Source organism: Phacochoerus africanus, chromosome X, assembly GCF_016906955.1.
Source record: "Phacochoerus africanus isolate WHEZ1 chromosome X, ROS_Pafr_v1, whole genome shotgun sequence".
NCBI classification, from domain to species: Eukaryota; Metazoa; Chordata; class Mammalia; order Artiodactyla; family Suidae; genus Phacochoerus; species Phacochoerus africanus.
Window position 1 is genome coordinate 44150424 of NC_062560.1, and position 24665 is coordinate 44175088.

At 45.6% G+C, this 24665-nt stretch overlaps 1 protein-coding gene and 1 pseudogene across 1 annotated transcript; one reads left to right on the top strand and one right to left on the bottom strand.

Moving 5' to 3' along the window:
* The first annotated feature begins 213 nt into the window (after positions 1 to 213).
* ZNF157 (zinc finger protein 157) lies at positions 214 to 17397 on the top strand. Its single transcript, XM_047764194.1, is given in 6 exon segments — positions 214 to 317; positions 9715 to 9841; positions 10403 to 10498; positions 12688 to 13753; positions 13755 to 13976; positions 17376 to 17397. Coding segments are annotated over 6 exon segments (1605 nt in total). The 5' UTR covers positions 214 to 245.
* Positions 17398 to 22781: 5384 nt separating this feature from the next.
* Positions 22782 to 23260, bottom strand: LOC125118857 (EKC/KEOPS complex subunit GON7-like; annotated as a pseudogene).
* Positions 23261 to 24665: the final 1405 nt, after the last annotated feature.

A 24665-nucleotide genomic window follows, 5' to 3' on the forward strand; every position in this document is an offset into this window, starting at 1 on the left:
ATCATGATTGCGTCAATAATCCACCACTCTTAATACGCAGTGTGGGAGTTGCTCAACTTTTGTGGGGCCAATGTGGGGTGGCACTGCTGACATGGATGCTGTCCTTTTAGGATTTGTTGGTGTCTCTGTGGAGCTGTTGAGCTGTCTCCTTCTTGGAGGCTGTGGGTTCATCCATTCATTCTGACTACAGCCCACCTACGGAGACCTCTCCAGCTTTGGAAGGTGGGCTGGCACCCAGAGTGAACATGCCAGCTGATGGGAAATTGCCCCAGAGATTTCCTGCTCTGGTTCCAGGACAACCTAGCAGATCATTTGAGGTAAGGAGGAGGAGCCTACTTTTTCCCATTTTTTTCTTTCTTTAGTTTTTTGGACACATTTTTTTTTGTCTTTTGTCTTTTTAGGGCCACACCTGCGGCATATGGAGGTTCCCAGGCTAGGGTCTAATCGGAGCTGTAGCCACTGGCCTACACCACCGCCACAGCAACACCAGATCTGAGCCGTGTCTGTGACCTACACCACAGCTCACAGTTCCCGTCGTGGCTCAGCAGAAATGAATCTGACTAGCATTCATGAGGACACAGGTTTGATCGCTGGCCTTACTCAGTGGGTTAAGGAGCTGGCGTTGCTGTGAACTGTGGTGTAGGTCGCAGATACGGCTCAGATCTGGCTGTGGTGTAGGCCAGCAGCTACAGCTCCGATTCATCCCCTAGCCTGGGAACCTCCATGTGCCATAGGTGTGGCCCTAAAAAGACAAAAAAAAAAAACCTGTTATGATCAGGGATGTACAGGTTTTTGTGTGGACAGATCTTTTCTTTTTCTTCTTCTTTGTTTTTTTATTCATTTATTTTTTTATTTCCCCAATACATTATTTTTTTTTCTACTGTATAGCATGGTGACCCAGTTACACATACATGCATACATTCTTTTTTCTCACATTATCAGGCTCCATCATAAGTGACTAGACAGAGTTCCAAGGTTACACAGCAGGATCTCATTGCTAATCCATTCCAAAGGCAATAGTCTGCATCTATGAACCCCAAGCTCCCCATCCATCCCACTCCCCCCCCCCCCCTTGGCAACCACAAGTCTCTTCTCCAAGTCCATGATTTTCTTTTTTTTTTTTTGTCTTTTTTGCTATTTCTTGGGCTGCTCCCACGGCATATGGAGGTTCCCAGGCTAGGGGTAGAATCAGAGCTGTAGCTGCCAGCCTGTGCCACAGCCACGGCAATGCCAGATCCGAGCTGCATCTGCGACCTACACCACAGCTCACGGCAACACCGGATCCTTAACCCACTGAACAAGGTCAGGGATCGAACCTGCAAACTCATGGTTCCTAGTTGGATTTGTTTCCGCCGTGCCACGATGGGAACTCCGAGTTACTTTTTTATATGGTGTAAGACAGTGCTCTAGTTTCATTTTTTCATCTTTTTTTTTTTTTTTTGTCTTTTCAGGGCCGCACCCATGGCATATGGAGGTTCCACGCTAGGGGTTGAATTGGTTGACTCTGTGGATACAGAGAAACTGGGGATAAGGAGGAACTGGGTACGTGGAGAGCCAGCTCTAAGTCATATGTGGATTTTCACCTTCATGGAGGGTCGATGCCCCCAATCTCTCATTCTTTAAGGGTCAACTGTAGTTTGAAATCAGAGCGTGTGATACCTCCGGCTTTGTTCTTCTTTCTCAAGATTGCTAGTATGGAGTTCCCGTCGTGGCGCAGTGGTTAACGAATCCGACTAGGAACCATGAGGTTGCGAGTTCCATCCCTGGCCTCGCTCAGTGGGTTGAGGATTTGGCATTGCCATGAGCTGGGGTGTAGGTTGCAGACGCGGCTCGGATCCCACGTTGCTGTGGCTGTGGTGTAGGCCGGCAGCTACAGCTCTGATTCGACCCCTAGCCTGGGAACCTCCATATGCTACGGGTGCGGCCCTAGAAAAGACACACACACACACACACACACACACACACACACACACAAAGATTGCTAGTATGTTGCAGTATCTAACGAATGTCTGCTTGCTTTTTTAGTTTTGTTGGATTTATGCATACTTCCGTGTAATTATAAATGATTTTATTCTCTTTACTTGGGAGTCCATGTTGTCATTTCTGACATACAGGCATGCACGCGGTGGCTGTATGTTTATCTGCTTTCTGTGACCTTGTCATCTGGAAATAGGGACAGTTTTATTTCTTCCATTTTATTCTGTACGCCTTTCATTTCCATTGCTTGCCTTATTGTACAGGTCAGAACGGCCAGCACTGTTGAATGAGAGTTGTGAGAATGGATCTCCTTGCCTTGCTCTTGATGTTCAATCTTCTACCATGAACTGTGACATTAGCTGCAGTTTTGTTTTAGATCCTTTATCAAATTGAGGGTGTTCCTCTGTATTTTTATTTCTATTCTTTTTTTTTTGTCTTTTTGCCTTTTTCTAGGGACAAACCTGCAGCCTATGGAGGGTCCCAGGCTAGGGGTCTCATCAGAGCTGTAGCCGCCAGCCAATGCCAGAGCCACAGCCACGCGGGATCCGAGCCGCATCTGCAACCTACACCGAAGCTCACAGCAACGCTGGATCCTTAACCCACTGAGCAAGGCCAGCGATGGAACCTGTGTCCTCATGGATCTCAGTCCGATTCATTTCCGCTGAGCCGCGACAGGAACTCCCTTGTCCTTATTTAAACCTGGGTTGGTTGGCTTCCTCTGACTTCACTCCAGCTGGGGAAGAGAGGGCGCCAACCTCCTTAAGTGCCAGAGGGTGGAAGAAGTCCAGGCTTCCCATTTGGCTTACCTTCGCAGCCAGGGTGGGGAGCTCCTCATCACTTCTGGGCAGGACTGGAGCTCCAGCTTTCCACTGTGTCTCCCCTGATGCCTCCCTGGGTGGGAGATGGACTGGTGCCTAATTACGGCTTCCCATTGCCTCCACTGATGCCATGTGGAGTTGGGGGGCTTGCTGCTCCTTGACAGTGGTGACAGTCCTGACTCTCCACTAGGCCTTCTCTGACACCAGCAGGGCAGAGGAAGGATATGCCTTGTCATTGGTGATTTGGGATCGGAAGTCCAGTTTCTGCACTGACAGCACTAAGTAAGGAAGTCATTCCTGCCCACATGGGTTGAGCTTTAGCTCCCCGCCCCATTCGGTCTTTTTCTGATACCACCTCGTGTTGTAGGGGAGTTAGCGCTTGGGTAGAGCCAGACTATTGTGCAAGCGTATGCTCCCCACTTGGCTTTTGCTGATGGGATGGATTTGGAACCCACAGGTTTTTCCACGGTGCTTGTTTGGCGTAAGGTGATGATTGAACAATTTCCTGGGAGTTTCCGTTGTGGCTCAGTGGTAATGAATTTGGCTAGTATCCATGAGGACACGGGTTCAATCCCTGGCCTTGCTCAGTGGGTGAAGGATCTGGCATTGCTGTGAGCTGCGGTGTAGGTCGCAGATGTGGCTCGGATCCCGCATGGCTGTGGCTGTGGTGTAGGCTGGCGGCTGCAGCTCTAATTGGACCCCTAGCCTGGGAACTTCCATATGCTGCAGGTGCAGCCCTAAAAAATCAATCAATCAATCAATCAATCATCAATCAATCAAAATTCCTATCTTGCTGTGTTGCCCTTTTCCTGGTCCTTTGACTGGAGAGAGCAGGCTTTCTTGGAGCAGTTTTGGTCTGTGCCCCTTGGCATTTGGGGTTGCCAGCTTCTCCAGCACCTAGTCTGGGATATATGAGTGAAAAAGATAACTCAAGGGAATCAGTGCTATGATGTCTTCTGCAGATTCCGAGTTCCCTCATTGGCCTGCCTTCTCCCAAACTGACAGGAGTCTTTTCTTCTTTTTTGGGTGGGAGGCGTATAGTTCCTTGTGGCTATACGGTAAATCCTCATTGTTTATCTCTTTTATATATGGTACTGCGTATCAGTTAATCCCATATTCTCAATTTACCCTTCCTTCCCTCCTCTTTGGTAACCATAATTTTTTTCTATATCTGTGAACCTTTTTCAGTTTTATAAGTAAGTTCGTTTGTACTCTTTGAGATCCCACGTATAACTGATATCATATAATATTTGTCTTTTTCTTACTTCACTCAGTGTCATTATCTCTAGGTCCATCCATATTGTTGCAAACTGCATTATTTCATTCTTTTTTATGGCTGAGTAGTATTCTATTATATATATATATCTCTCTCACATCCTCTTTCTCCATTCCTCTGTTGATGGATACAGGTTGCTTCCTTTTTTTTTTTTTTTTTTTTTTTTTGCTTTTTAGGTCTGCACCCCTGATATATGGAAGTTCGCAAGCTAAGGGTCAAATTGGAGGTGTAGCTGCCGGCCCACACCACAGCCACAGCATCCGAGGCGCGTCTGCAACCTACACCACAGCTCATGGCAACACCGGATCCTTCACCTGCTGAGTGAGTCCAGGGATCAAACCTGAACCTTCATGGTTCCTAGTCGGATTCGTTTCTGCTGAGCGACTATGGGAACTCCCTTCCAGGTCTTGACTATTGTAAACAGTGCTGCTGTGACCAATGAGATGCATGTATCTTTTCAAATTAGAACTTTGTTTTCTGTATGGTGTTCAGAGTTTTCAGAGTTAGCAAGGAGAAATACGGAAAATATATTTACTCTATTTTCCCAGAAGCAGAAATCAGCCTACTTTCTTTCTATCTTTTTGGCCAGCCCACAGCATGGAGATGTTCCTGGGCCAGGGACCGAACCCACACCACAGAAGTGACCCAAGTCATTGAACTGATAGCACCAGATTTTTAACCTGCTGTGCCATAAGAGAACACCTACCTTTTCTTTTCCAGCCACACGCCTGGCATATGGAAGTTCCCAGGCTGGGGATGGATTCTGAGCCACAGCTGCGATCTGGTGTTGCTGTGAGCTGTGGTGTAGGTCGCAGACGTGGCTCGGATCCCTCGTTGCTGTGGCTGTGGTGTAGGTTGGCGGCTACAGCTCCGATCAGACCCCTAGCCTGGGCACCTCCATATGCCGTGGGTGCGGCCCTAGAAGAGACAAAAAAAAAAGAGAGAAATGGCCACATCTCCCACAGTTTTTATTTGTTCATTTATTTACTTGTTAATTTTGTTTTCCTGTGGTTTTTAGGAAGCTCTACATATAAATAGATAAATATTAGCTGCAATGAAAAAAATAAAAATCATTATATATAAAAAATATTAGGATAAATGGCAGTAAAAAGAAGAAACCATCAACACAAGTTTTAGAATGTAGGCATGTTGGTCATGACTCCACACCCCCTCCAGCATCTGTTGCATGTGGACTTATGAATGATGGCCATTCTGACTGGCGTGAGGTGATCTCGTGGTGGTTTTGATTTGCATTTCTCAGTGATGTTGAGCATTTTTTTTTCATGTGCTTGTTGGCCATAAATGTGGCCTTCTTTGGGGTCATTTTATAGAGAGGAGCCAGCAACATTTGCAGACGTGGAAGATGGATCCTTCAAAATCCAAGTGTCAGGTGCTGTGTTTCTTCTCAGTACCGAAGGTAGAACAGCAGTTTTTTTTTTTTTTTGCCTGTGGAATGTCATGGGTGGCTCCTGCCCAGGATATTCCTAGGAATTTCACCATTTGACTGAACCCTTAGATTTTTGTTGGATTTATTAGCTACCCTCCGTGGATCATATGTGTCACTATATATATATATATATATATATTTATGGCCGCACCTGCAGCATATGGAAGTTCCTGGGCTAGGGATTAAATCTGAGCTGTAGCTGTGACCTATGCCACAGCTGTGGCAATGCCAGATCCTTTAACCTACTGCGACGGGTCAGGGCTGGAACCTGCACCGTAGCAGCAACCCGAGCTGCTGCAGTCAGATTTTTTTTTTTTCCTGCTCGTAAGGGCCACACCTCCAGCATATGGAGGTTCCCAGGTCGAATTGGAGCTGTAGCCACCAGCCTACACCACAGCCGCAGCAATGCCAGATCCTAGCTGCATCTGGGACCTACATCACAGTTCACGGCAATGCTGGATCCTTAACCCACTGAGCGAGGCTGGGGATCGAACCTGCAACCTCACGGTTCCTAGTTGGATTCGTTTCCGCTGCATCACAATGGGAACTCCCTAAAAATTTTAATTTGAGGGAGTTTCTGTTATGGCTCAGCAGTAATGAACCTGACTAGTATCCATGAGGACAAGGGTTTGATCCCTGGCTTCGAACAGTGGGTTAAGGATCTGGCATTGCTGTTGTGGCATAAGGCGGCAGCTGTAGCTCCAGTTGGACCCCTAGCCTGGGAATGTCCATATGCCTCAGGTGCAGTCCTAAAAAGAAAAAAAAACTTTAATTTGAAAAGTCCTCATAATCTCAGCTTCTGGAGATAATGTCTTGACGTTTCAGTAAATATCCTTCAGGAAATTTGAAGTTTTCCTGGATATGACTGTGTAGAGAAGACTATCATCTCTCCACCGAATATTCTTTTTTTTTTTTGGCTTTTTAGGGCCACACTCATGGCATGTGGAAGTTCCCAGGCTAGGGGTCCAATCGGAGCTTCAGCTGCCAGCCTACACCACAGCCACAACAACGCCAGATCCTTAACTCACTGAGCAAGGCGAGGGATTGAACCTGCAATCTTATGGTTCCTAGTCAGATTCGTTTCTGCTGCGCCACGACGGGAACTCCTCTCCACCGAATATTCTTAACGCCTTTGTCAGACATCAGTTGACCATATACATGTGAATCTATTTCTAAACTCTAGTTTGGGTCTGAGCCACATCTCCACCCTACACCACAGCTTGTAGCAATACCAGATCCTTAACCCACTGAGCAAAGCTGGGGATCAAACCAACTTCCTCATGGACACTATGTCAGGTTCTTAACCCGCTAAGCCACAATGGGAACTCCTTCGTGCATTTGCTCCTGCTACTGCCCCCTATTTTTTTTTTAAGAGAGACTATATTCTTATTGAAAGATTTAAAGATCTACCTTCCCAAGTGAAGGTCAGTCTGATAACACAAGGTGGAATCTCATTCCGTCCCTTGTGTGAGCCCTTTGCATCCTGTACACCTGTCCAGCATAGCTCCTGTAACATCTCATCACAGGTACGTGTTCATGTACAGGCATACCTCCAAGATGTTGCAGGTTCGGTTCCAGACTACCACCGTGAAGCAGATACCGTAATAAAGCGAGTCACGTGAATTTTTTGGTTTCCCAGTGCACGTGAAAGTTACATTGAAGAGTTCCCATTGTGGCACAGTGGAAACAAACCTAGTATCAGTGAGGATGCGGATTTGAGCCCTGGCCTTGCTCAGTGGGTCAAGGATCTGGCATTGCTGTGGCTGTGGCTGTGGCCGGCACATGCAGCTCGATTCAACCCCTAGCCTGGGAACTTCCCTATGCCTCAGGGGCGGCCCTAAAAAGCAAAAAAAAAAAAAAAAAAGTTATTTTGACATTATACTGTAGTCTATCAAGTGTACAATAGGATTATGTAAAAAAAAAAAAAGACGTTAATTTAAAAAGACTTGGTTGCTAAAGAATGCTAACCATCATTTGACAATGGAAAGTGGCTACAAACCTTCAGTTTGTTAAAAAATAAAACACTGCAGTATCTGTGTGAAGCACAAAAAAACAAAGTAGGAGTTCCCGTTGTGGCTCCGTGGTAATAAGCCCGACTGGTATCTGTGAGGACGCTGGTTCGATCCCTGGCTTTGCTCAGTGGATTAAGGATCTGGCGTTGCCATGAGCTGTGGTGTAGCTTGCAGACACGGCTTGGATCCCGAGTTGCTGTGGCTGTGGTGTAGGCTGGCAGCTGCAGCTCCAATTCAACCCCTAGCCTGGGAACTTCCTAAGGCAGCACCTGTGGTCCTAAAAAGTCAAAAATAAAATAAAGTAAAATAAAACAAAACGCAGTAAAACAAGGCATGCCTGTACCAGTCTCCTTACTGGGGTACGAGCTGCTTGAAAGCAAGCACTTTATCTGTTTCCCCAGCAGCTGGGATAAGTTCAGGTGCATAGTGATAGCTCAAAAGTCAGGGGTCTTTTCTTCGTGAATTGAAAAATTAAATGTACTAGCAGGGCTGTTCTGGCTTTTCTTCCCACAAAGTATAATATCAGGCAAGACAGTCCCATGTCCAGTGCCAAGTAAACATTGTCTCTCACCATCTGCCCCTACGAGGGTTAGGTCACCAGCCACTTACAGTCGCTGACTTTCAACACCCCCTGGAAGGAGTTCAGGTCGGGCATCAGGAGCGAGGCCCTCTGTGCTCTGGGAAAAACTGGCAGAATAGGCCTTCAGAGAGTTAGATGTTTGGGGGAGATGTTATGAGCCCAAATTCTTGCATCTTCTCATATCGACAAAAGCACTAAAATCGTTGACAGTTGTGCCTCGCGACAAGCAGGGACCTTCCTGACGCTAGCGGCAACCTGCAAAAATGTGTTCTTGGAGTTCCCGTCGTGGTGCAGTGGTTAACGAATCCAACTAGGAACCATGAGGTGACAGGTTCGATCCCTGGCCTTACTCAGTGGGTGAAGGACCCGGCGTTGCCGTGAGCTGTGGTGTAGGTTGCAGATGCGGCTCGGATCCTGCATTGCTGTGGCTCTGGCGTAGGCCGGCGGCTACAGCTCCGATTCAACCCCTAGCCTGGGAACCTCCATATGCCACAGGAGTGGCCCTAGAAAAGGCAAAAAGACAAAAAAAAAGTGTTCTTGATTGCGTGTACCCCGCTTCGCTCAAGTCATGTATAATATTGACCTTCCCACTGCCTCTTTGGAACAGTTCCACAGAGCTATCTGAGAGACCCTCTCCTGGGCTATAGTTCTCATTTTGCCCCAAATAAAATTTAGCTCATGGGAGTTCCCGTTGTGGCACAGCAGAAACGAATCCGACTGGTATCCCTGAGGATACAGGTTTGATCTCTGGCCTCACTCAGTGGGTCGGGGATCTGGCATTGCTATGAGCTGTGGTGTAGGTCACAGATGCTACTTGGATCCCACAGTATGGCTGTGGCCGTGGCTGTGGCTGTGGCCGGGAGCTGTAGCTTTGGTTCAGTCCCGAGCATGGGAACTTCCATATGCCATGGGTATGGCCCTAAAAAGCAAAAAAAAAAATTAACTCATAACTCTCATGTTATGCTTTTTTTTTTTTTGTAGCTTTTTCTACTCAACTGTCAATCATGCTCTATTGAAAGAATTCATTCCCAGAGTTCCTGTCGTGGCTCAGCAGAAACGAAGCTGAGTAGTATCCATGAGGACGCAGGTTCGATCCCTGGCCTCGATCAGTGGGTTAAGGATCTGGCATTGCTGTGAGCTGTGGTGTAGGTCGAAGAGGCGGCTCAGATCTGGTGTTTCTATGACTGTGGCATAGGCTGGCAGCTGTAGTCCCGATTCTACCCCTAGCCTGGGAACTTCCATATGCTGCAGGTGTGACCCTAAAAAGACAGACAGAAAGAATTTGTTCCAACACATTTTTTGTCTTTTTTTTTTTTGATCTTTTTAGGGCCACACCCCCAACATATGGATGTTTCCGGGTTAGGGGTCCAATTGGAGCTGTAGCTGCCGGCCTACACCACAGCCACAGCACTCTGGAATCCGAGCCATGTCTGCAACCAACACCACAGCTCCTGGCAATGGCAGATCCTTAACCCATTGAGCGAGACCAGGGATTGAACCCGCATCCTCATGGATGCTAGTTGTTAACAGCTGCGCCACGATGGGAACACTCTACACATCTTTTCCGTGTGTCCCATTCTGATCATTGCAGATTGTTGTTACAGGGATCTGTGTCATTCGAGGATGTGGCTGTGGATTTTACCCGACAAGAGTGGCACAGGCTGGACCCTGCCCAAAGGACCATGCACAAGGATGTGATGCTGGAGAACTACAGCAACCTGGCATCTGTGGGTGAGGATCATTGTTCATGTAATTCCTGGTCACGTGTGTTTCCTTCCTTGGTTGCTATAAGCTGTGCCGCCTTTGTAGAGTTCAGTGATTCTTGGAGTTCCCATCGTGGCACAGTGGTTAACGAATCTGACTAGGAACCATGAGGTTGCAGGTTCGATCCCTGGCCTTACTCAGTGGGTTAAGGATCTGGCATTGCCATGAGCTGTGGTGTTGGTCGCATACGCGGCTTGGATCCTGCGTTGCTGTGGCTCTGGCGTAGGCCGTTGGCTGCAGCTCCGATTGGACCCCTAGCCTGGGAACCTGCATATCCCACGGGAGCGGCCCTAGAAAAGGCAAAAAGACCCAAAAAAAAAAGAGTTCAGTGATTCTTCAGTTCTAGATTCAAGGGTCACAGATGATTTCTCCATCTGGGGCACCAGGAAGGGTGTGTGCGTTCTCACTTCCCCCAGTGAAAGGTTTCAATGGGCCCCCTTCCTTGGGCAGCTCATGAAGATGCACCCTCTCAGGGGCCCCAAGGCTCAGACAACTTGGCCCACATCCTTCGTCACTTCCCATTCACAGGGCTCTGCGTGGCCAAACCAGAGATGATCTTCAAGTTGGAACGAGGGGAAGAAGTGTGGATATTAGAGGAGGAATCCTACGGCCACAGTTACCCAGGTAAGTGAGCAAGAACTCGGCATGTGGAAAATAGGGGAGAGAAGAGCTCGGGAATTCAGGCCAAAGGTTCCGTTGGGCCATTGTTTTTCAGGAATCTCTTTTCTGAAACTCTGGCTCTTTGAAAATGACTGGAAGCCAGAAGGTCTGTGGGCTTTAGATACATCAATCCCACATCCCGATATCATGCTCACGCTTAAGTGCTCTTTCCTATTTCTTGATTTTTGTAGTTATTTATTTACCACTTTTTTTTTTTGTCTTTTTAGGGCTGTACCTGTGGCATAGGGCGGTTTCCAGGCTAGATGTCAAATCGGAGCCACATCTGCGACCTACACCACAGCTCACGGCAACGCTGGATCCTTAACCCACCGAGTTAGGCCAGGGATTGAACCTGCATCCTCATGGATACTAGTCAGGTTCTTAACCTGCTGAGCCACAATGGGAACTCCTGTTTACCACTCTTATCTTTCCCTGCCTGCCTCACCTTCTTAGCTAGTTTGTCTCTCTTTAGTAGTTCTCTCAATTGCCTTCCTTCCCTCCATTGCTGTGGATGCCTTCTGTTATCAAGCACTCATTCATGCACTGATTTGGTCATCCACTGAATCTTTTTTTTTTTTTTTGGTCTTTTTAGGGCCACACCCATGGCATATGGAGGTTCCCAGGCTAGGGGTCGAATTAGAGCTGTAGCCGCTAGCCTACGCCAGAGCCACAGCCACGTGGGATCTGAGCCACATCTGAGACCTACACCACAGCTCACGGCAATGCTGGAGCCTTAATCCACTGAGTGAGGCCAGGGATCGAACCTGCATCCTCATGGTTGTGAGTTGCATTCATTAACTGCTGAGCCGCAACGGGAACTCCTATCCACCGAATCTTAAATGCAGGTCAGCTGTATGCTGGTCATATCCTAGGTGTGGGGATCAGGAGTGAATAAACTAATATCTCTGTTCTCCTGGTGCTTGAAGTCTAAGGAGGGAAAGCAGACAAATACATAATGTTTGGCAATGAAGAGAAAATCAAGGTAAAGTAAGAAGGATGGACAGTGATGGGGTTTGTGCCCTTAGGGAATGTGGTCGGGGAAGACCCTGGGGAAGTTAACATTAGTGCACCAATGTCAGCGAAGTGAGAGAGACAGAACCATGCAGAATTTTAGTATTCTGAGCAGAGAGAACAGCAAGCGCCAAGCCTAGTCTGAGTAATATATCGTAGAAATAGCAAAGATGCTGCTGTGGCTTAAGGGTGGGTAGTGAGCGTGTTAAGAGGTGACATCAGGAGTTCCTGTTGTGGCACAGCGGAAGTGAATCTGACTAGTATCCATGAGGATGTGGGTTTGATCCCTGGCCTCACTCAGTGGGTCAGGGATTTTGGCGTTGCCATGAGCTGTGGTGTCGGTCACAGACGCGGTTTGGATCCCATGTCGCTGTGGCTGGCAGCTGCAGCTCTGATTCGACCTCTAGCTTGAGAACTTCCATATACTTGGGTGCAACCCTAAAAAAGCAAAAAAAAGGTGATATCGGAGAGTTGGATGGGAGCCAAATTATGTAGAGGTTTTTTTTTTTTTGTCTTTTTGCTATTTCTTGGGCTGCTCCTGCGGCATATGGAGGTTCCCAGGCTAGGGGTCCAATCGGAGCTGTGGCCACCAGCCTACGCCAGAGCCACAGCAACGCAGGATCCAAGCTGCACCTGCAACCTACACCACAGCTCACGGCAACGCCGGATCGTTAACCCACTGAGCAAGGGCAGGGACCGAACCCGCAACCTCATGGTTCCTAGTTGGATTCGTTAACCACTGCACCACAACGGGAACTCCTAAAATTACTTTTTTTTTTTTTTGGTCTTTTGTCTTTTTTTGAGGGCCACACCCACAGCATGTGGAGATTCCCAGGCTAGGGGTCTAATCGGAGCTGTTGCTGCCAGCCTACGCCAGAGCCACAGCAATGACAGATTTGAGCTGCATCTGCGACCTACACTACATGGCAATGCCGGATCCTTAACCCACTGAGCGAGGCCAGGGATTGAACCCGCAACCTCATGGTTCCCAGTCAGATTCGTTTCCACTGCGCCATGACAGGAACTCCCAAATTATGTAGAGTTTTATAGGCTTTGTTAAGTACTTTAATTTTATACTGTGACAAGGGAAAGCCTGTGTTGGCTTTTGGGTGAGAGTGACACGACTTGATTTGTTTTTAAAGGCTCTCTCTCACTGCTGTGTGCCAACAATTCTGTTGGAGGTAATGGCCTCAGGCATGATAATGACCTTCAGCATCAGAAGATTCAATCTTTGGATCAAACTGTTGACTATGGGAAAGCCTTCTACAAGAGAACAGGCTTTGTTGGACAAAAAAGAACACACAAAGGAGAGAAAAACTTTGAATGTCATGAGTGTGGGAAGACTTACTGCAGGAAGTCAAACCTTATTGAACATCTGAGAATACACACAGGAGAGAGACCCTATAAATGCGGTGAATGTGCAAAAACCTTTAGTGCCAGATCATACCTCATTGCTCATCAGAAAACCCACACAGGGGAGAAACCCTTTGAGTGTAACGAATGTGGAAAATCTTTTGGCAGGAAGTCTCAACTCATTCTACATCAGAGAACACACACAGGAGAGAGACCCTATGAATGCACTGAGTGTGGGAAAACCTTTTCTGAGAAGGCAACCCTGATGATTCATCAGAGAACTCACACAGGGGAGAAACCCTATGAATGTGGCGAATGTGGGAAAACATTTCGAGTTAAGATATCCCTTACCCAACACCAGAGAACTCACACAGGGGAGAAACCCTATGAATGTGGTGATTGTGGGAAAAACTTTCGTGCCAAAAAATCCCTAAATCAGCATCAAAGAATTCACACAGGTGAGAAACCCTATAAATGTGGTGACTGTGGGAAATTCTTCAGAATGAAGATGACTCTCAATAATCACCAGAGAACTCACACAGGTGAAAAACCATATCAGTGTAATGAATGTGGGAAATCTTTCAGAGTGCACTCATCTCTGGGAATACATCAGCGAATTCACACAGGAGAGAAACCTTATGAATGTAATAAATGTGGTAATGCCTTCTATGTCAAAGCACGCCTCATTGAGCATCAGAGAATGCATTCAGGAGAGAAACCCTATGAATGTACTGAATGTGGAAAAATCTTCAGTATGAAGAAATCCCTTTCTCAACACCGGAGAACCCACATAGGAGAGAAACTTTATGAATGACATGAATGCAGAAATGCCTTCTATGTGAGACTATGCCTCATTGACACAGGAGAGACCCTTTGAATATCAAGAATGTGGGAAAGCCTTCTGCCAGAAAGCACACCTCACAGAATATCAGAGAACTCACATAGGCCAGCCCTTTCTTGCCTTGTACTATGGGGAAAACTTCTGTAAGGACTCCCCTCACCATTTGACCAAATGCTTTGGGGCATCTGTTTACCAGGGCACACAGGGTACACCTGTAACAATTTGGCTCCTTCATTGGTGTGAAAATTGTCCTGATTCCCTTAGGGGATGGCTTGTTGTTTTCATTTCATTTGGATTTCCCTAATTAGTGGTGGGGTTGAACATCGGCTTACTCATTGACTGGCCATTTGTGTAATTCTTCTGTGCAATGACTGGTCATATCCTTTGCTCATTGTTTTCTAATGGGCTGTTTATCTTTTACTTCTTGGTTTAAATGCTTTTTTTTTTTAATATATGAGGATAGAAAAATCCCTTTTCCGTACTGAGTGTTGTAAATTTCTCTCAAATTATGACTTTTTTATTTTTTAAAATTTTATTTATTTTATTTTTTGTCTAGGGCCGCACCTGCAGCATATAGAAGTTCCCAGGCTAGGGGTCAAATCAGAGCTGCAGCTGCCAGCCTACACCACAGCCATAGCAATGCCAGATCCTTAACCCACTGAGTGAGGACAGGAATCAAACCCTTGTCCTCATGGATACCAGTTGGGTTTGTTACCACCGAGCCACAATGGGAACTCCTGTTCTTTTGTTCTGTTAACTCTTTTCTTCTGCTGAGGTTTTATGTTTTCATATTATCAGTTGCAAAGTGCTAATATTCTCCTATACTTTCCTCTAAATTGAAGGTTTTACTTTCAACACATAGGATTTTAATAGCCCTTAAGTTTTTTTCTGTATAATATGAAGCCTGCAATATATAATGCTGCATTTCTTTTAAATACTTCACATCAATGGTATCACACTATTTTTTTTTTCTTTTTTCTTTTTTCTTTTTTTTTGCTTTTTAGGGCCGAATCCCTGGCATATGGAGGTTCCCGGGCTAGGGGTCAAATTGGAGCTACAGTTGCCAGCTTATGCCACAGCCACAGCAATTCAGGATCTGAATCTACACCACAACTCATGGCAATGCTGGATCCTTAACCCACAGAGCAAGACCAGGGATCAAACCTGCAACCTCATGGTTCCTGCTCAGATTAATTTCCACTGCACCACGACGGGAACTCCTGGTATCACACTATTTTGAAAGTTATGCATCTTGCCTCTTTTTTAAAATGAAATGTTACCTTTCCAAGATCTATCCAGGTTGATAAATATAGGTCTGATTTATTTATTTATATCCATTCCCCTAGTGAAAGACATTTGTATTGTTTCTGTGTTCAAATCTAGAAGTGGAAATGATGGGTCATGGGCTGTAGACAGTATGCCAGTTATTATGCCCCAGCTCCAAACATACCCTTTTATAATGTGCTTTGTGATGCTGGGGCCATAACCGTGTATGAAACACATTTTTGTCTTGCCAGCTGCTACTCTTTGTTGGGTCTGGCCAATAAGAGATACGAAATATAAATATTGAGCCTGGGTAAGGAAAAAGGGACTTGCTCCTTTTTTTCCCCCTTTCGGTTGGCTCCCTGCTCATCTGAATGTCAGCCCATCATTGCTTCTTCACTTGGGCAGCAGCAGTTTGCACTTTTCTAGCACCCCACCCCCTCAGAAACACAAGTGGCAGCTGGCTGGTGCCACCTCCTTAGAGGTATGAATCCCGGTCCTGTGAGACCCTGTTTCCAACCTTCTTTTTTAGTTGTCTGAACCTATGGCATGCAGAATTTCCCAGGCCAGGGATCGAACCCGCACCACAGCATTGACAATACTGGATCCTTAACCACTAGGCCACCAGGTAACTCCCTCTACCTTCTGTTTTTATTTTTATTTTTTATTTTTTAAAATTTTTTATTTATTTACTTTTTTTGTCTTTTTGCCATTTCTTGGGCCGCTCCTGCGGCATATGGGAGGTTCCCAGGCTAGGGGTCGAATCGGAGCTGTAGCTGCCAGCCTACGCCTGAGCCACAGCAACACGGGATCCGAGCCGCGTCTGTGACCTACGCCACAGCTCACGGCAACGCCGGATCGTTAACCCACTGAGCAAGGGCAGGGATCGAACCCGCAACCTCATGGTTCCTAGTCGGATTTGTTAACCACTGCGCCACGACGGGAACTCCCCCTTCTGTTTTTAATAATTCCAATTTCTTCCCTTGTTACCCTAGCCCTGCTACTTTCTGCAGTTGCGACCTCCATGGTAATTTTTTTCTTTTTCTTTTCCTTTTTAGGGCCCTACCCGAGGCATATGGAGGTTCCCAGACTAGGAGTCGAATCAGAGCTGCAGCTGCCTGACTGTGCCACAGCCACAGCCATGCAGGATCCAAGCCTCATCTGTGACCTACGCCACAGCTCATGGCAACGCAGGATCCTTAACTCACTGAGTGATGCCAGAAATAGAACCCAAATCCTCATGGGGGCTATGTCAGGTTCTTAACCTGCTGAGCCACAATAGGAACTCCCTCCATGATACTTTTAACGTTCTCTTTTTGTCTTTGAAGTGACATAGTTAATAACTTCCTATTTAAAAATTCATTATAATAAGTTCTCTCTGTTAAAATAACTGGTATCGTTTCTGTCTCCTAGCTGGAGTCTGGCTGATACAGATTTTCCATTTGACTAAATATTAAACTTTGAAAAAAAAAACTGTACTAATTTACACTTTCATGAGCATTTGGAGGAAAAGTTTACATTTTCCCACATAGTCACCAGGTCGTATTCTATGCTTTTCAAATTGCTGCCAATCTGAAAGGTGTAAAATGGCTATAAGCCCTTCCATCCATGAATGTGGTATGTCTTTTTATATTTTAACTCATCTTTTCTGATTTTAAATAGTATGCAGCAACGTGGATGGGTCTAGAGATTATCATACTAAGTGAAGTCAGAGAAAGACAATTATCGTATGATATCACTTATAGGTAGACTCTAATAAAAATGAGACAAAAGAACATATTTTAAAAAACAGAAACAAATGGACAGATTTCAGAACCCACCTTATGGTTACCATAGGTGAAACCATTGGGGGGAGGGAAGAATTGAGAGGGTGAGAATAACACATACACACTCCTGTATAAAAGAGAGGATTAATGAGAACCTGCTGTAGAGCACAGGAAAATCCACGCCATAGTTTGTAATAACCTCTATGGGAAAAAAGAATGGACGTGTTTATATGTATGACTGATTCACTGCTGTGCACCTGAAACTAATACAACATTGTACATCAACTATACTCCCATAAAATTAAATTTAAAAAATAGTATTTTATGGTTGTCTCCAAAAATTGTCTTCAAAGGGTAATCTTTTAATAGAAAATTTGCTCATATACATGTATGTACATATTATGTATTATATATTTTATAATGACGTATTATGTAGGATATATATATTTATGTGTAATGTATGTTTGTGTATCTACATAGGTGTGTGTGTGTTATACATGTGCATATATGTCTCCCCAGAAAACACTTTTGTTTTATGTATACATTTCATTTTACCTGCATATTTACCACGTTGGTTGTGCTTCAGTCCTTTCTGCATTTCCTCCAGGATTGCTTTCTTCTTTGCCTGAAAAAAAAACCTCTAGAATTTCCTTTAGTGGAAATCTGTGAGTGACAAACCTCTCAAACTTGTGAATGTTTTCTCTTGCCCTTTTTTTTTTTTTTTTTTTTTTTACGGTTGCACCCTTGGCATATGGAGGTTCTCAGACTAGGGGTCCAATCAGAGCTGCAGCTGCCAGCCTACACCACAGCCACAGCCATGCCAGATCCTTAACCCACTGAGTGGGGCCAGGGATCAAACCCATGTCCTCATGGATACTAGTTGGGTTTGTTAACCATTCAGCCATGGCGGGAACTCCTCTTTTTTTTTTTTTTTTTTTTGCTTTTCAGGGCCACCCCCTGCAGCATATGGAGGTTCCCAGGCTAGGGGTCGAATTGAAGCTGTAGACACTGGCCTACACCAGTGTAGGGCCACAGCAATGTGGGATCTGAGCCGCGTCTGCCACCTACCCCACAGCTCACAGCAACGCCAGATCCTTAACCCACTGAGCGAGGCCAGGGATCGAACTTGCGTCTTCATGGGTGCTAGTCAGATGCATTTCCACTGAGCCACGACGGGAATTCCCTCTTGTACTTTTTTTAATAAGCAAAAGGGCATCCTTTACCTTTAGTATTTGGTAGTACAATGCCACAGTAAATTGATGCTGAATTAAATACTTCTTGCTTTTTTCCCTGACTGTTCCAACCCAGGGTATTTGAATTAATCATCAGATGCTCCCTGGACAGCATACACATACATTTTTTGCACTTTGTATGTAGCCTGCCCTCACCCCCATTTCCTAAGGATTACGTACATTTATCAAGATGTCATCTCATCAGTTCTTCCAATCTTCAGCTCATCCATTAAATAAATTAAATTTGGTATTTTAAAATTATTATTACTATGGAAAATGCCAAACATAAATCAAATTAACCTATAATGATAGAAAGTACATCAGCAATTGCCTCTAATTCTTTTTCTTTTTTAGGGCCACACCTGCAGCATGTGGAGGTTCCCAGGCTAAGGGTCAAATTAGAGCTGCAGCTGCCCGCCCATGCCACAGCCACAGCAACGCTGGATCTGAGCCGCATCTGTGACCTACTCCTCAGCTCCCAGCAATACCAGATCTATAACCTGCTGAGCCACAATGGGCATTCCTGCTTCTAAGTTTTTTATTTGGCTTTTTAGGGCTGCACTTGCAGCATATGGCAGTTCCCAGGCTAGGGGTCAAATCAGAACTCCAGCTGCTGGCCTACACCACAGCCATGGCAACACCGGGTCCTTAACCCACTGAGCAAGGCCAGGGATTGAACCCACATCCTCATGGATACTAGTTGGATTCATTATCACTGAGCCACAACGGGAACTGCTGAATTTTTAAACAACAATAAAAGATTCCCCATTCATATATCAGGAGTCAGATATATGCCTTGGATGCCTTGGACAAAACCAAGACTCTTGATCACTGGATCAGATGAAAGAACTAATGGGAGACTTGGTCCTCCCAAGGCTTTAGAAATGATTGGAGTTCCCGTTGTGGTTCAGTGGTTAACGAATCCGACCAGGAACCATGAGGTTTCGGGTTCGATCCCTGGCCTTGCTCAGTGGGTTAAGGATCGGGCATTGCCGTGAGCTGTGGTGTAGGTCACAGACACGGCTCAGATCCTGCGTTGCTGTGGCTGTGGCGTAGGCCGGTGGCTACAGCTCCGATTAGACCCTAGCCTGGGAACCTCCATATGCCAAAGGAGTGGCCCAAGAAATGGCAAAAAGACAAAAAAAAAAAAAAGAGGAGATGGATTCTGCTTCACATTCTTTGCAGTTATTACCACTCTCTTCCTGTCTTTCTTTCTATGTCTGTCCACTGTTCCTATAACACCAACTCAGGCCTCCATTGCTAAAGCTTCAATCTCAGGAGCATAAACAAAACAAAAAAGAAATGGTTGTGCTCCATGAAAATGACCTTTACTAAGACCCTATGGGGTTGGGGGGGATGTGCTGGGGGTTTAGGATGGAACTGCTATAAAATCTGGTTGTGATGATCATTGTACAACTATACATGTAATAAATTGAGTAATATAATGAATAAATAAATAAAAATAAAATGAAAAAAAAAGACCCCACGATGCATTGCGCTGGCCTCCATTAGCCCCTGCCACTTAGGTGGTGATACTTCCTGGCCAACAGTATGTGTATCTGGCTTCCAAAAGCCTCTCCTGGAGTTCCCATTGTGGTGCAGTGGTTAACGAATCTGACTAGGAACCATGAGGTTGCGGTTCAATCCCTGGCCTCGCTCAGTGGGTGAAGGTGTTGCGGTGAGCTGTGGTGTAGGTGGCAGAGGCGGCTCAGATCCCGAGTTGCTGTGGCTGTGGCATAGGCCGGCAGCTACAGCTCTGATTCGACCCCTAGCCTGGGAACCTCCATATACCTCGGGAGCAGCCCTAGAAAAGGCAAAAAGACAAAAAACAAAACAAAACAAAAAACCCAAAAGCCTCTCTGGATCCTCCATGAGCTACCTTGATGTCGTTTTTACTCCCATGACATGTCTGCAGTGTGTCTCCTAACACCTCATTGGCTTACAGCAGTTCTTATCATCATCTTCAGTCAAGAGTGCAATTATCTGCTCACCTGCCATTAGCTCATCATATCCTGTCTTATCACAACTTTTGGTTCCAGCAAAGTCGGCTGACCCTCGTTAGCTCATGGCATCCTGTCTCACCACCCCTTTTAGCTGCCATTACAATTTTCGCTGACCTTCATTTGCTTACGGCATATGACTGATGATCTGTTAGCTCAGCATTACGTCTTTTTTGCCCTCCTTTCACTCAGCATGGTGACTGCTGACCTCCCATTGGCTCCCAGCAATGTATCTTATCACCTTCCTTAAGACCCAATGCAGTGGCTGCTGACCCCCTGTTGGCTCTCACCATTTTGTCTCTTCATTCCCCATTGCCCACCACGTGGTATATTCAACCCAATGCGTTCCAATTGCAGGGTCTGCTCATCCTGCATTAGGTCCCATCGCTATGTCTACTGATGTTTGTTAGCCACCAGGATAATGTCTTTGAGCCCCCACAAGCCCACAACACAGCACAGTTGCACCAATTAGCTGCCAGTGTGGTGGCTTTGATCTTCTTGAGCCCCAGCACAATGTCTGTAGAACACACATGACCTTGCTACACTATCTTCTGATCCATTTACCAAGTTACAAGGTTTTTTTAACCTGAGGACCCAGAAGTGTCTGCTTTCCTTTAAATAGCCTCCATCACCATGTCTTCTGACCCCATATTATAGCTTATCCGTGTATCTGCTGACGACCCATTAATGTCTTCTGCTTTGTTAGACACGCAGAGTATTGACCCCTTCGAGGACCCAGCACCCTGTTTTTTGTCTTTATGGTATCCAATCCCTGTGTCTGCTGCTGAATCTCCCTCCCCCATCTTTACCCACAAGTATTGTGGCTTTGACCCATGAAGGCCTGAATAGAGTCTGCTGACCCCACATTAGCTCCCCTGAGTGTCTGCTGATCCTCTATTTGGTGGTACTGTGGTTTCTTCAATATGCACATGGTTCTGCAATGTTATTACAGATCCTTCCTTAGCTACCATCACTGTTTGCTGATCCCTTAGCTACAAAGTCAGACTCATTTCCTTGAGCGTCCAGCTGATTCCACACTAGTCTCACCTTGCTGACCACCCATTAGCAATGAGTACAATGCCTTTGACCGTCATAAGTCCTGATCAGTGTTGCTGACGCTGCATTAGCCATCATTGCTGTGCCTGTCGATCCCCCATTAGCCACTAATACAGTGTCCAAAGGCAGTGATGCTCCAGTACAGTGCATGCTGACCATACATTAAACTATCACTGTGTTTGCTAATTCCATACTAACCTCAACACTTTTTTTTTGCCTTTTCTAGGGCCGCACCCATGGCACATGAGGTTCCCAGGCTAGGGGTCTAATCAGAGCTGTAGCCACCGGCCTACACCACAGCCACAGCAACTCCGGATCCGAGCCGCGTCTGCAACCTACACCACAGCTCACGGCAATGCTGGATCCTTCACCCACTGAGCAAGGCCAGGGATCAAACCCGCAACCTCATGGTTCCCAGTTGGATTTGTTAACCACTGCACCACGACGGGAACTCCTAACCTCAACAGTTTGACTACTGACTATCAGCCATTAGTTTAGAGTCTTTGCCTCATGTTTCTCAATCTGCTGGTGAGTCTGTATTAATTAGTTATCACTGTGTCTGCTAATCTTGCTCACAGGTAGAGTGTCTTTGATCTTCATTAAAAAAATCTAACCTGGAGTTCTGGTCGTGGCTCAGTGGTTAACGAACCCAAGGAGTATCCATGAGGATGTGGGTTTGATCACTGGCCTTTCTCAGTGGATTAAGGATCCGGCGTTGCTGTAAACTGTGGTGTAGGTCTCAGATGCGGCTTGTATCTTGTGTTGCTGTGGCTGTGGTGTGGGCTGGCGGCTACAGCTCCAATTGGACCCCTAGCCTGGGAACCTCCATATGCTTTAGGTGTGGCCCTAAAAAGAAAAAAAAATCTAACTAGTATCTGCTGACCCCAGATTTTTTTTATCACACTGCTGATTAACCTTTAACCACCACCAAAGTGATCTTATCTCCATCTCAGCATCAGAACATTCGCTACCCCCATCCCTGTGGATACTCGTCCCTCATCCCTTAATACAATATATTGACCTCATCAGCCCCTGGATAATGCCTGGGGCTCATTATAGCTACCCTGTCTTTCATGGTTTCTGATGCTCTTGTATTGGACACCAGTATAGTGTCTGACCCCCATAAGTCCCCATAACCATATTAGCTCCCATGACTGCTGAATTCTCAATAGTTTTTTTTTTTTGGCTTTTTTTTTAGGGCCACACCCACGGCATATGGAGGTTCCCAGGCTTGGGGTTGAATCAGAGCTACAGCTGCTGGCCTACGCCACAGCCACAGCAACCAGATCCAAGCCGCATCTGCGACCTACACCACAGCTCATGGCAACACCGGATCCTTAACCCACTGAGCGAGGCCAGGAATCGAACCCACAACCTCATGGTTACTAGTCGGGTTTGTTAACCACTGAGCCACCTCTACTGTCATTGTTAAATACCCAATTCTTACCACTTGCTCGTCATTGTTTGAAATGTTATAGTCCATAAACTGCAACATGTACTTTTTATAACAGAAGCAGAAGCTAAAAGACGCAGACATGACACAATTCAATAAGCATTCAGTTGCCAACCTAGCAGATTTTATACATTATAAAACGTCTATTTTATTTCCATGGTCTGAAACGTACTTCTTAATCAAGAAGAGGAATGCTTTTCTAAACATTTATTATCTTTTTCTTCGATGGGAACAGAAAATAAATTTCTTCTTTGACAAAACTGTTCCGGGGGAACAAAGCAGATGCTTTCCAAGTTAGAACATAAGTCTTCCTTAAATGTTAGTGTGTGATAAATATGACAGGGGCAGTCTTTAAATTTCATAAAAGCTACTGTTGAGATGGTGGTTTTGGCTGTTTTGCAGTTGGTCCATCTGCGTTAGTTCTGTTATCAGTGTTATTTTCATCTTCTGCCTCATCTTTATCATCACCATCCAAGACTTTGTCTGGAGCAGCTGCCACCTGGTCCTGCGCTTCCCCTTGTACCAGGGAGCTGAAGAGCTCAGCCACCTGCTCCCTCATCTGAGCCATACCGCCAGGCAACAAGCCCTAGAAATGGTTGGCATCGCCTGGCGCCCGTAGCCGCTGCCTGTCCTGCCCCACATACTCGCCCCAGGATCTATATTCATAAATACTTCTCCTTGCCCCAACCAGGTATAACTCCATAGATGATCACTAGTAAGAAATCTTTTTTCAAAAGCATATCATTCATTGGCAACCCAATTTACAAATCTGATCTGCAAATACCTGCCCACTGGAATTTTTTTTTTTTTTTTTTTTTTTTAGTGCTGCACTTGTAGCATATGGAGGTTCCTAGGTTAGGGGTTGAATCAGAGCTGCAGCTGCCGGCCTACACCACAGCCACAGCCACGTGGGATCCCAGCCTTGTCTTCGACCTACACCACAGCTCAAGGCAATTTTGGATCCTTAACCCACTGAGTGAGGCCAGGGATTGAACCCAAATCCTCATGGATACTAGTTGGGTTCCTAACCTGCTGAGCCACAACAGGAACTCCTGGAATTGTTTTACATTGAAAATCCCAGTTGAGGAGTTCCTGTCATGGTGCAGCGGAAACGAATCCGACTAGGAACCACGAAGTTGTGGGTTCGATCCCTGGCCTTGCTCAGTGGGTTAAGGATCTGGTGTTGCCGTGAACCGTGGTGTAGGTCGCAGATGCGGCTCCGATCCCTTGTTGCTGTGGCTGTGGCTATGGCCCGCAGCTGTAGCTCCTATTTGACCCCTAGCCTGGGAACTTCCATATGCCTCGGGTGTGGCCCTAAAAAAACAAAACAAAACAAAAAAATACTTAGGGAATAACTTGTCAGAAGATGTGAAAGACCTGTACAATGAAAATTACAAACTATGTCAAGAGAAATTAAATGCAGAGACATACCTTATCTGTGGCTCTGAAAACTCAGTATCGTTAATATTTCAGTTCTCCCTAAATTGATCTATAGATTCAAACCAACCCCAACACATATCACAGCAGCTTTTTTGGTTGTTGTTGAAATGGACAAACTTATCCTATAATTTATATGGAAATGCAAAGGACCTCGAATAGCCAAAACAACTCTGAAAAAGAAACTTTATTGGGATCCAATTTAGGTTCCATATTTAAATTGTATAGTTCAATGATCTTTTTTTTAAACAAAAGTTTATTCTCAGCTGTATAACAGGTTCCAAGACAACCCTTCATTCCAGATATAGGTGGCAACAGATGTTATGGCAAGGACTCCAGATGCTTCAGCAGGAATGGAATTAAGGATCACCTCAGTGAGCTTTATTAAATTTACCTAGTTGTACACCCATCACCACAATCGAGTTCTAGAACATTTTAATCACCCCAATCAGGTCTCTTGTACTAATTAACAGTTAATGACAATTCCCATTCTCACCCCCAGACAACCACTAATCTACAGATCGCTATAGATTTTACTTTTGTGGATATTTCATACAAACATAATATGCAAATATGATATGAGCTCTTTTGTGTCTCACTTCTTTCTCTTAGCATATTTTCGAAGTTCATCTATGTGGTAGTATTAATTAGTGTTTGTGCTTTTATTGCTTAATACACCGCATCTCGTTTATCTACTTGCCAGGTGATGGGCATTTAGA